Source organism: Alosa alosa, chromosome 12 (genome assembly GCF_017589495.1).
Source record: "Alosa alosa isolate M-15738 ecotype Scorff River chromosome 12, AALO_Geno_1.1, whole genome shotgun sequence".
NCBI classification, from domain to species: Eukaryota; Metazoa; Chordata; class Actinopteri; order Clupeiformes; family Clupeidae; genus Alosa; species Alosa alosa.
Window position 1 is genome coordinate 30314034 of NC_063200.1, and position 12329 is coordinate 30326362.

Genomic DNA, 12329 nt, shown 5'->3' on the forward strand with positions numbered 1-12329 from the left:
GATTATTGTTTTAATATTTTCTTATTTGAACGATCCATTTGAGTTGAGCAGTTCCCTTTGCTTAGGGCTAGTGTTCTATGAACCTCTAATGAAGTTAGACATCTCTAACTTCTACATCTCGGACATCTCAGTATTTGTGCAATATTACCTGAAAATACAGTGATGGCACCAGAGTAACAGAGTCCAGAGAATGAGCTTCATTTCTTCAAAGTCACTCGACAATCTCTCACTTGCTGCACTGATGGCTTAGTCTCACGTAGCAATAGCTTTACTATTCAGGCTTGGTTCAAAACAGCAGTGTTTTATTAACAGCGTGGGTTAGAGATGCCCTCGTTCTCCTTGGGTCAGCAGTGTATGTGTACTCCCATGACTTTGTATTGGTGCTTTCGGAGGCTTTGTGTGTTTGGTTCATTACACACGCTTTTTGGTCTGGCAAGTATAAAGCAAACCCCTCAACTGAAAAGCTTGCACTGCTTTGCCATTGAAAAGTACTGCGCATAATGTGCGTTCATGGCAGGGGAATATGATATATGGGAACAGCCATTTTATCATTTTATTAGCATAGGCTTGATAGAGGTTGTTTTAGATGTAGTCTTTTCCCAGTGCATTTTAGAGTAGCCCTCTGTAGAGGTTTTTTTTTTTTTTTTTTTTTTTTTTTTTTTTTTTTAGATGTAGAATTTCATTTTAACTTATAACTTATGCTGTTGTGAGTTTTTTTCTGTACCTTAACAGGGAAAATATTTAAGCTATCAAGGAAGATGTTTAAATGTGCCTTTTGATTTAAAAGAAAATGGAAGAAAAAAGCAAAAATGTGTACACTATAAATAATGTTCTGTAGTGTTTTAGCTTTGTTTTGTTATTTTGATGAAAAGGTGGGCACAATTATAGAACTAAGGTTTATACTCGACTTTTGGATTGTTGGGTGCTTGATTGAAGTATAGATTTATTTTTGGAGTGTGTGTAAGGTTGTGTGTGTTTGTGTGCGACTAGTGTTTAACTAAATTAAGTAAATTGTGCATCACTATTGTTTGCTGACCATGGGAGGTTATAGTAGCCGTGAAGAGTCATACCCAAGGGTTCATTTAATGACTGCAAAGTTAACCAGATGGTCCAGTTTGTTCTGATTTGAAAGGCCAGTTGTTAGTTTTATGTATTCTTTTTTGTTTTGTTTTGTTTTCATATGTACAGTGGACTGGTAGACTATAGTTATATTTTGGTGCACTCGTTGACAAGTCTGTTGCCTTTCTTTTCAGCAAAAGCAAATTTCCTCTATTTTTAAAACTCCAATACGCTCATTGTTCTGTTACATCTGCCATACTGTACTGTGAATAGTGTGCAATTCATGACCATTCCAGCTTGGGATTCATATGGCTGTTTTCCATTTGCTTCATATAAGAATAAGCATACAATTACACTCATTGAGAACCGGAAAGCGCAGCATTTCTCATAGTGGATGATGCAGTGATAATCTGAAATTGCTGAGAGATGCCACAGTTTGTCCAATCACCTCTCTGGCAGGTAAATAAGAGCGCTACACATACACTACAGTGAGCTCATTTCACAAGTATTTTCATACTATTTGCTACTGTGCATATAAGAACATGAATATCGAATTGCCCACCCTGTAAATCAGCTGTAGGCCTACTAATAAGGCTTTATTCCCCCCACCCGGTCACTATCACTTTTATATAAGAATTGTAAATTAAGTTATTGCTCTATATATATATATATATATATATATATAATAAGTGCATGGGAATATCTTACCTATCCCCCTTCGGCCCACCAAAGAGAAGTAATACAAATGCTGATTTCCTCCCGCTCATTGCTTGACTGTTGAAAACCTTACTTGTCTGTTTACCAAGTAAATCTAAAGGAACTACACACACATTCTGTCACTGTCTATGTGATGTAACTTTTGCTTTTGAACTCCAAAAGATTCCGCACCAATAAAATGAGAGATGAAGTGAACGGCCTGTTGTGTGTTTTACTTTTAACCATTTCACCAAAGTTGTTGTGGTGCAACAAGGCCTACCTTATATATTTTTAACATTTCAATCAATTGCTTAAATTGATAACATCTCAGAAAAGTAAAGCAGACAAACATTGTAGGCAAATAATTGTATTTAACTGTTATATTAATCAACATGATTATAATGATATTCACGCATTTCCTGCATCGTATGCAGGCCTCCTGTTGGATTTGCTGACGTTGCACACTTCTAATCTTTTTGAGACTCAGTGAAGCCTGTCTGCATCCTGCCACCTCTGCACCTCTGCTCTACTGAATATGAAATATTATATAACCTGTATCCTCATGATGTACTGTGCTACGGAATATGCTGAACATAGGTCCTGGAGGAAATGTGTGGTCTAGTATTTAATTGTTAATGATTTATATTTTATGAATTGTATTGTATGACTTGATTCAATGCATTATAAAAAAAAAAAAAAACAATAAAAAAAAAAACAACAGTTTCTGTCCCATGGTCCCATTTTCTGTCCCGTCCCGTCTATCCTCGCGATATTTGGTTTTTCGCGAAAGGTCAGAGGTTACATCTCCATGTGAGCTGATTTTGGCGTGTGGACCAATTTTAATTTACTGTCTCAGAAAGACCCCTGTCTGTTGTGTAGATTGTGAAAGGGTTTGTGAACCAGATAAAGAAGAAGGGATGCTACCTTGATCCGGTTGGTCTAAACAACAAGGATTATAGCCTACCACGTCAAACTTATAATGATGAAGGTGTAGCTACATTTGTGTGGAGACTTGGGTCATGGTGTCGTCGCTTTAACCAGCGCAGAAAAATGTATTGTCTTTCGTATCTGAAACAGGTCGATTGATTTGGTTGTTACTTGCCCGACCGATCACTGTTTGTAGCGAGGAGTGGTTCCACGCTGAACACAATGATTTAAAAGAAGCATTTGAATAAACGCATGATATGCTAAAATTGCTGCGGATTCTTCATGTTTTACCAAATCCAAGAGCTGTATGTGAAGGATCGAAAGTCAGAGGTAAGATAACATTTCTGTTAATAAATGTAACCCATTATTCATTTTCATATTTTCGCATCACACTGTAATGTCTGTTGCCTTGGCTGGCGCCTTAGGTTGCATTCAAAACGCTAACACCATTAAAACCAAACTTACCATTTCATGCGCTGTGATGTTTTTTGTTGTTAAGGGTTGGTCTTACAGTGTGAAGGTTTGCGCAATTTTCATTCGTCCGGCAAGATGAAAAGATCCGCAGAGGATAATGGTGCTCCTGTTGATGCGGGACGCGTCGAGAAGAAGCTGAAAGAAGCTGAAGACCAAAGTCAAGAGGAGAAAAGACTTCCTAAAAGAAAAGTGGTATTGCTAATGGCGTATTCAGGCAAAGGATATTACGGTATGCAAGTAAGTGTGGATCAATTTAGCAAAGTATGTATGTTATGCAGTGTGGGTAAAGTGTCAAATGTACTGAGAAATGTTTTTCTATTTCTTCTATTTATGAATAGAGAAATCCTGGCTCTGCCCAATTCAAAACCATAGAAGATGATCTAGTGACTGCACTGGTGAAGGCCGGCTGCATCCCAGAGAATCACAAAGATGAAATGAAGAAAATGTCTTTTCAGAGATGTGCAAGAACCGATAAGGTACTATTCAGAGTTTGGGTTGTTGTAGTAGTTTATCAGTTTTAATGTGTTTTGTATTATAAAATGAAAAAAGATGTTGTGATTGGTTTTCTACAGGGTGTTTCCGCTGCAGGTCAAGTGGTGTCTCTCAAGCTCTGGTTGATTGAGGACATGGTAAACAGGATCAATGCCGAACTTCCACCCCAGATCAGAATCTTAGGTGAGGCAGCTGTTGTGATGATCCTTTGATAGTTGCCACTGAATTGCATTATCAAAGAATGGATTGTTTCTAAAGATCATCACTCCCATTACGTCACTCTCATAGGTTTCAAGAGAGTCACAGGTGGCTTCAACTCCAAAAACAATTGCAATGCCAGGACCTACTCGTACATGCTTCCCACTGTGTCCTTCTCACCTAAGGACCATAACCAAGAGGACATTGACTTCCGCCTAGAGGCCTCCACACTGGAATGGGTGAACCGCCTGTTTGCCCGCTTCAAGGGCACCCACAACTTCCACAACTACACGTCCCAGAAGGGCCCCAGGGACCCCAGTGCCAAGCGCTACATCACACACATGACCTGCGGCGAGCCCTTTCTGCGACAGGGCGCCGAGTTTGCGGTCATCACCGTGCGGGGCCAGAGCTTCATGATGCATCAGATCCGCAAGATGATCGGCCTGGTGATCGCCATCGCGAAGGGTTACGCCAGCGAGGAGTTGATGGAGCGCAGCTGGGGCGAGGAGAAGGTGGATGTGCCCAAAGCGCCGGGCCTCGGCCTGGTGTTGGAGAGGGTACGTTTTGTCTTGCTCTTTCTTGCATATAGTGAAATGACGTATTTCTATGTTAATATCTACTTTTCATTTTTTATTAATGACATGATTTACAGCGTGCTTGTATACATGTGTACACAGTGCAGGAAATTGATGTATATTCTGTTTGGCCTATAATAATCCTTGACTTGTTCCCCTTAGTTAAGCTTTGGTTGATGTTCACATTTATTCATTCATTTTGCAGTAGTCGAGACCAGAGATAACCATGGTCTGTACCAAGAGCTGGGTGGCGTGTGGGGTTAGGTACGGCCTGATTCTTCTTTTATTGAATAGTGCAAAGCAGCATTACCGGGTAACAAAGGAAAGATGGTCAGAGAAGGTTAGCTGGTCATCAAGCATGAAACCTAAGTTTCTTGCAAACTTGCGGAGTTGATTTTGATGTTGTGATACAGTATATGGTTTGTTCGGCTGGGAAGACCAGCAGTTCGGTCTTGGTGTAGTTAGTCAGAGAGACTATCCAAGATCCACGCCGAGATTGGTGTCGTGAGGTGGGAAAGATATTTTGATATCATCTGCCCAGTGATATAAGAAGCTATGTGAGTGGATAATCGGGCCCAACCAGATGGCAAAGAGACGGGGCCCGTGTGGTGAGGCGGTGAGATATGGACATTTGTCCAAGCCATGACTCATTGAAAGGTCACCTGGTGAAGTAGGATTCATTCAGGAGGGTGCTTTGCCTGTAATGCCAATGTTTGAGGCTATGAAAAGGAGGCTACGGTGATTGACCATGTCAAAAGCCGCTAATAAATCGAGCAAGATTAGCACAGAGGACCGAGCTGCTGCTCTGGCTGATTTGTAAGGCTTCTCTCACAGACAACAGAACCGTTTTGGTGGTATGGCCCTTTAAGCAGCGGTGTTACCAGAGCCAATTTAAATGCAATTGGAAATGTATCAGAAACCAGTTGATCAATGACCAGCAGGCTTAACTGAGTAATCGGATGTTCTTTTGGTGATTTTGGAGATTGATGAATGTCAGGTGTACTTGTTGGGCAGACCGTCTTACAAATGCATACATTTAGTCACCTTCATAATCAGGCTCTCTTAATGGCCACACACATGCCCTTAGTACTATTTATTATTTCAGATGGTGGTTACATCCAATCAACTCATGAAAACTGAATAGCATCTTCATCATGCAAAACAGTTCAGTATATATTCTACAGACAGGGATATGTGTGTCTTAACAGGTGCACTTTGACCGCTACAACAAACGCTTTGGAGGGGACGGGCTCCATGAGACTCTGGAGTGGACCAAGGAGGAAGAGGCCATTGCAGGCTTCAAAGATGCTCACATCTACCCCACCATTGTGGAGACGGAGAGAGATGAGAAGTCCATGGTCAACTGGATGGCCACGCTGTCCATTCATGACTTTGAGGCAACAGCAACAGGAAAACAGGAAATGCAGAGTGGAGAACAGGTACAGTAGAATGTGAATAAATGACTCCATTAAAGTTGTATTGCATACATTTTGCAATTTGTATTATTGCTATGACGGTCACAAGCATTTTCCTTATGTAAAATCTTCTGTCTTCCACAGGATGACGATGATGAAAATGGATCAGATTGATTTGAACAATCATGGAACACATTTTCTTTTCCTTTGCCTTTTATCAGATTCAGACTTCTGAGCAAAATGCAAGGTTTTTTAGTTTAATGATTATGTCTTGAATAAATGTTTGGTTTTAAATCTTTTGTGTGCATTCTGCTTTTTTGGGTGCTTTTACATTCATTGCATTTATGACATCAGTGTAAACAAATGCGACCAATTAATGTAAAACACTTTTGTAAATGATGTCATGGTAAGAATTATGATATTATTCAGAAGGAAATATTTCTATGGTATACTATTGATTCTTTCAGGAGATTTAAATACACTAGCTGAGATCAGTTGCATTGTCTCTTTAATCAGGGCAGCAGTTTTGGGCAGCCGTGGCCTACTGGTTAGCACTTCGGACTTGTAACCGGAGGGTTCTGTTTTCTCAGTTAGCCTTTTAAAATGATGTCAGATTAGTAAACATAATGTGTCTTTGGAACATTAGATGAATGCTTGCTGATAATGGGCAATGTAGATATTGCATTAAAGATCAGCCATTTGTTTCTACAAGTCATTTACAACATTAATGATGAAAACAAGGACATTTCAAAGTAACCCCAACATTTTGAACGGTAGTAATTTCAGTACATCTTGTAGGGGCACTAATTATTTGCACCAAGTCATGAGACATATGTTCAGAACTGGGTCAGGTGTTTTGGTCACTTTTTTTTTTTTTTTAAGACGCTGCAGGAAATTAGTGTTTTCTCCCCAACCACACGGTGGCAGTATGATAAAGACGAGTAGGCTTCTGGTCGTCGTGACGCCACGCACGCACGCCACTAACTCACAACATCATGGCGCCGACCAAGAGCAGCAACGTGAGGATTGAAACCTCGAAGGAAAGTACAAAATCATACAAAAAGGTCATAAACGACAAAGTTGAAAGTGTTCTCCAGAGCAGAAAAAATGCAAACGAAATATTTGATCTACTGGAATATTTGCAGGTAATGACTCGATGAAATAATGGGATATGTGTTTGTTGATTGATGTATACGATGATGGGGAATTTTATAAGGTAACGTGGACAGACTATCATAGTTCATCAACATTATCATTAAGATTTTCTTATGCTTCTCAGTCGAACAAAGAAAAAGAGGCAATGTGTGCCGTCCACGCCTGTGGAAAGTTATTCAGCGACTTACTGGAGAGAGGTGACCTGTTTGTCGGCAAACTACCAGAGGAGGATGAAGTGTTGGAGGGTGAGTAGTTTTGGATGCTGTCAGTCAGTATTTTGCAAGACACGTATCATCAGCGGTGTAGGCACCCCATCAGTGTGGAAAAATATATTGATTGATTATGTAAGGAATTTATTGGCCGCCGACAAAGCTAACAGGACAGATGAGCTGTCTGTATATGATCAACTGATCATTGTGATTCAGATGTTTCAGATAAAGGTTTTAACAAAACAGTTTTCTATTGTCAGGTGAACGTACCGCCGATGACAAATATCGAATTTTCTTGAGACACAGATATATCAATTGCATAGAGCAGCTGTTGGAGAACATGGGACATAATGCTTACCCAGTGAAGGTGAGTCAAACTGCATATGCTACAATAAGATGTAATCAGTATGGTAACCCATATCATGAATAAAGGTCTTACTTATAAGTTGGTTTATATTGGTTGCAATGCATGCATGGGACCAAGGACACCTTATGCTGAAAGTTATGTTTTCACAGGAGGCATCCCTGTGTATGCTGATGAAATTTGCATCGACAGAGGGGAAGTTTCCACTGCAGAAGCTGGACTGGTGTGAGCATTACAGTTTCCCCCGGGAGCTTATACAGGTCAGGCATTCACACAGCTGATAAGCACTACGTAGGGGTATGGAGCAGACCGAATGGTGTGGTGAATTATAGTTGAGAAAGTTATACAACACAGTTAAAAAGATGTCAGTAATGTCTAGACTAACAGTGTACTTGCTAGCAGTAAGACAATGTGCTAGACCCCCCCAAATATTGTGTGTGATCTATGATATTTCAAAATTCGAGGATTTTTCAGTATGTACCAGAAACATCTGTACCTCCTTAAATTCAGTGACAGTGAAGTAAGTGTACATGCAGAATGACAGTGTGCAGCGTATGTCTGTGTGCAGGCAGTGGTAGAGCGGATGCTGTCTGAAATTGAGGACATGGCCATGATCATCTCCAGGTTCCAGGAGTTCCTTGAGATGGATGATGTGCGCTACTACGTGATGTGCTCCATTCGAGATCATGTGGCCAATGTCATGGAGAAAAACAAAGGGGTAAGAGATGGAGAAGTGTTGTTGAAAGCAGTGATGTTGTAGAAACATTACCATAGCAAGAACGTTTCCACATGAAGTACTGCATATTGGTACTAGGGATTTGATCATTTACCAACTATATGGTTATTTTTTGGCAGGTTGTGATGCCAATATTTCAGAACAACGTGTTCACGCTTCTCTCCAACATCAACATGCCCAGTCAGGATTCTGAGCTCACCAACTTCATGGTCCAACAAGGAGGTCAGAACAATGCACTGTTACTGGATGATTCTTTTTAAGCCTGTTGTCCTTAATAGTTGTTTATTGTCTAAACATCTAAAATTGGGTAAAACATTATATGGAATAAAGAACTATATGGAATGAAAGTTTAAGGTCAGTATGGATGTAGGAAGGCCTTCAACAGCAATACTCTTCTCCTTTACAGCTAAGCACAACGATTGGAAAGCAGCCAAATTTAAAGTGAGTGAGCTTACATGTTTTAACTATCAATACATGGATTCAGTTTATCTTTTTTTTTTATCTTGTTTGTTTTGATTTATTATTAACTCAAATGGTGTTCATTGACTTTTCAGGAACACAAGCGTGTTTTTGAGAGGACATGGTTAATGTTTCTGAAGTATAAGGTATGTGTTTGTCATTGTAAAATATATTTACAGATTGTTTTGTTTTTTTTGAGCATGAATTCTTGCTAATCACTGTGGGTGTATGTGTAGTTGCCTGGCAGCATGTACAAGAAGGTTCTGGTGATTCTACATGAGACTATCCTTCCTCACATGAGCGAGCCAACACTCATGATCGACTTCCTAACTGCTGCCTATGATATTGGTGAGACAACATACTATTTTCTTTCTAATGAACTTTGGTGTCGTTGTGGTTGATCATCTTAATTGCAAAATATATTTCCTGGATTAAGACATTTTTTAAGTGTATCTAAAGTCTACATGCTTTTACAGTACAAATCTCTGAGATGGTACATTAGATAAATCAAACATCAGACTAGTCAGGGGGGTAGGCTAAGTGGGACGGATTAGTTACTGCTGCTTTAAGCAGAGAGGTCATTTCAGACAATTGCAAATGTTCTTATCATTCTTTGTGCAGGTGGAGCTATCAGCTTACTGGCTCTGAATGGTCTATTTATTCTCATGCATCAGCACAATCTGTGAGTTTATTGCCTCTGCATACATTTGCAACATGATTTTGCAAACATACTTAGAGCCTTTATCTCTGATATTATCTAAACATGCATGAGCTACAACCCCACCCATTATGAATGCTGTCAATCTGCCTCGTGAAAATAATTTGTAATAATTTGTTCAAAATTATGTTGTCAGAGAGTATCCAGACTTCTACAAGAAACTCTATAATCTACTGGAGCCCTCCATTTTTCATGTGAAGTACAGAGCACGCTTCTTCCACCTGGCAAACCTTTTCCTCTCCTCAACGTGAGTTGTCCTCTCATCTCAATCTGCTCTCAAAAGCAGGCAAATCCACTTCTGTGCAGCTGTTATGGAAATAAATTAATTCAATAAGAACAGTTTAATTTTGTTTCAGTTAAGCTCCAAAAAGATTTGTCAAAGCTTTTCAGACCTCAGGGATGTAACTGCTAAAACAAATGAAACAATTCCTTAAAGTATAACTCCAACCATTCTGATTAATGTCCTCTGACTCTGTCGAGTAAAATGCATTTCCTGATTTTGCATTCATTTTCATTTTCTGAATGAAATTTCAGAAATCATTTCTGATCATGAATTCTTTCGGCAGGCATCTGCCAGTCTATCTGGTGGCGGCGTTTGCTAAGCGGCTCTCGCGGCTGGCCCTCACGGCACCCCCGACGGCTCTGGTCATGCTCCTGCCGTTCATCTGCAACCTGATCCGCCGTCACCCGTCCTGCAGGGTCCTCATCCACAGACCCAGTGCTGAGGGTGAGCGTGTATCCCTCCATCTGCCGCCCACAGCCGGACGCTAGTTTATAACTATATTTTACCACTGCACTGCACTTCATTTACGTGAAGTCTAAACCATCCCTCACTTTTATGCCAATCTTCAAACCCCACCAATCTCTAACGTCATTTCCTCTGAGCTTTTGTTTATGTTGGTCCGTGTCACCAGTGTTGCCAGTGAGCTATAATTGTAACTGATTGAAGACCAACCAATTTCCTCCAGATGTTTTTTTGCAATGAGGAAGATGACTGTATTGTAAATGTATGCAACTTCCGATAACCTTTGTATGCCTTGTACCACCAGCACCCTGTAATGACCCGTACAACATGGAGGAAGAGGACCCTGCCCAGTGTAATGCTCTGGAGAGCAGCTTATGGGAGATAAAGGTAGTAAGACCTGGCATGTTGCTTTTTTTCACCCTCTAACCCTTTGTTACTATAGCAGCACACTTAAGGCTTGTGCACACTTGTGTGAAACTGTCGTATGATTGGAAAAAAAACATTGCGTTGTCAGTCTTGTTTGCACACTGACTCCAAAACCTTTGTCTGTAAAAAAAAGTCCAGCATTCTGGATTTAAAGGACCAAAAACACACATGCAAAATTTTGGATTTTGTTATGCAAAAGCCTTTACGTTAGGATCAAGGCACACTTGTGTATAGGATGTGGTCTGTACAATAAAGAAGTGTAAGTCTATGTTTTAATGACCTGCTGTCGACCTCTGTCTTTTCTATTCCACACATATGAACTGTTTAGTCTCTTCTAAACTGTCTTCATACTGAGATGGTAATTCCTGCCTCTGTCATCCATCAGACTCTACAGAACCATTACCACCCGGATGTTGCAAAAGCAGCCCAGGCAATCAATCAGCCTTTATCCCAGACGGAAACGGACATCTCTAAACTTCTTGAGCTTTCCACATTTGAGGTAATTTGCCTGCCCAAACGAAATTGTGAATACATGCTTAACCACCAAGTCCAGCATTGTCCTGCTACCCATATAGTCTCCGTTTTTCCTCTTTGATATACAAGTTATTTGAAGTAAAGAAGGCTGTGTGTAGTAATATTCTTAATTCATGAGCATTCTTTTTTTCCTGTCCACAGCTAATGGAGAAAGATCTGAAAGAGGTACCCAGTACTGTTCCACTGGAGTTTGATAAAGCCACTCAGCTTCTTAATGGCTCAAGGGATGTCCTGGGCATTCACTTCTGTTTGGAGTAAATACAGAATTAGCACAATAAAATTGTTTGTTTTTTTACTATAAACTTGTTTTCATTCATTTTTTGCAAAACATACTATGACAGTGTATATCCCTTACATTCTTTTAAAATTGTATTACAACTGTCTAGAAATAAATGTCTATTTTTAGTTTACCATTATCCTAACTAAAATGCTTGTATAACTTCTACGATTAAACATTTTCAAATGTTTGAACGAGGACCGTTGTATGTACTGTATGTTCAACTGGAGTCCTAAACATATGAGATCTCATGTGGCTTGCACAATGTTTTCATGAGGGAATGTATGAAATGTCCTAAAATGAATTCCGTATGACGAATCAAAATTGTATTGGTTGGTTGTATTACGTGCAGCTACGTTTCGTGCGCGTGTGTGCGTAGCTTTTCCCGGAGGTCCAACAGATACAGCAGCCGAAGAAGATGGTAAGCTTAAAGCACTCTTGTGGACCCATAGTGTAACAACATTTTGACAAGAAACTGTTAGTGTAACATGCATGTGAGTAGATTTAGGTGTTGCGAGCATTTTGTGGAGAGAAGGATTAGGTTTATGTACCTTTTCCCCTCCTAGCTCGTAGCAAGCAGTTCGAGATGGGTGAAAGATCACATGACAGTGACAGCAAAAGTGGGAAAGAGCCTAATACCAGCTGTACGGCCCTGTGGACGTTTGCTAAACGTGCTCTGTTTTGCTTACCTTGTTTTTTCTTCACCCATTGTAACCGAACTTTGTGTGGAAACAATGTCTAAGTGATAAGCTTGCCATTCCACTGACAAGTTGTAGGCTACAGAGTCAGAAAGCATCCTAGTTAGCTAGCCGATATCCTAGCGAGCTACCACATTAACTTAGCTTACCTAATGCATATTCTGTCTAACAA

General features: G+C 40.1%; 2 protein-coding genes across 2 annotated transcripts; both read left to right on the plus strand.

Moving 5' to 3' along the window:
• The first annotated feature begins 2526 nt into the window (after positions 1-2526).
• pus1 (pseudouridine synthase 1) lies at positions 2527-6130 on the plus strand. Its single transcript, XM_048258748.1, has 7 exons — positions 2527-3012; positions 3182-3393; positions 3495-3632; positions 3729-3831; positions 3937-4403; positions 5630-5860; positions 5981-6130. Exons 1-7 carry the CDS (start codon positions 2940-2942, stop codon positions 6008-6010), a joined length of 1254 nt encoding a protein of 417 aa, XP_048114705.1. The 5' UTR covers positions 2527-2939; the 3' UTR covers positions 6011-6130.
• A 688-nt stretch (positions 6131-6818) lies between these two features.
• noc4l (nucleolar complex associated 4 homolog) lies at positions 6819-11484 on the plus strand. The gene is made up of 15 exons (XM_048258749.1): positions 6819-6981; positions 7116-7236; positions 7461-7567; positions 7717-7824; positions 8133-8282; positions 8420-8522; positions 8707-8741; positions 8855-8905; positions 8996-9107; positions 9381-9441; positions 9614-9724; positions 10044-10204; positions 10527-10609; positions 11034-11147; positions 11324-11484. The coding sequence occupies exons 1-15, from the start codon at positions 6832-6834 to the stop codon at positions 11438-11440; spliced, it is 1584 nt and encodes a 527-aa protein (XP_048114706.1). The 5' UTR covers positions 6819-6831; the 3' UTR covers positions 11441-11484.
• The last annotated feature ends 845 nt before the right edge of the window (positions 11485-12329 follow it).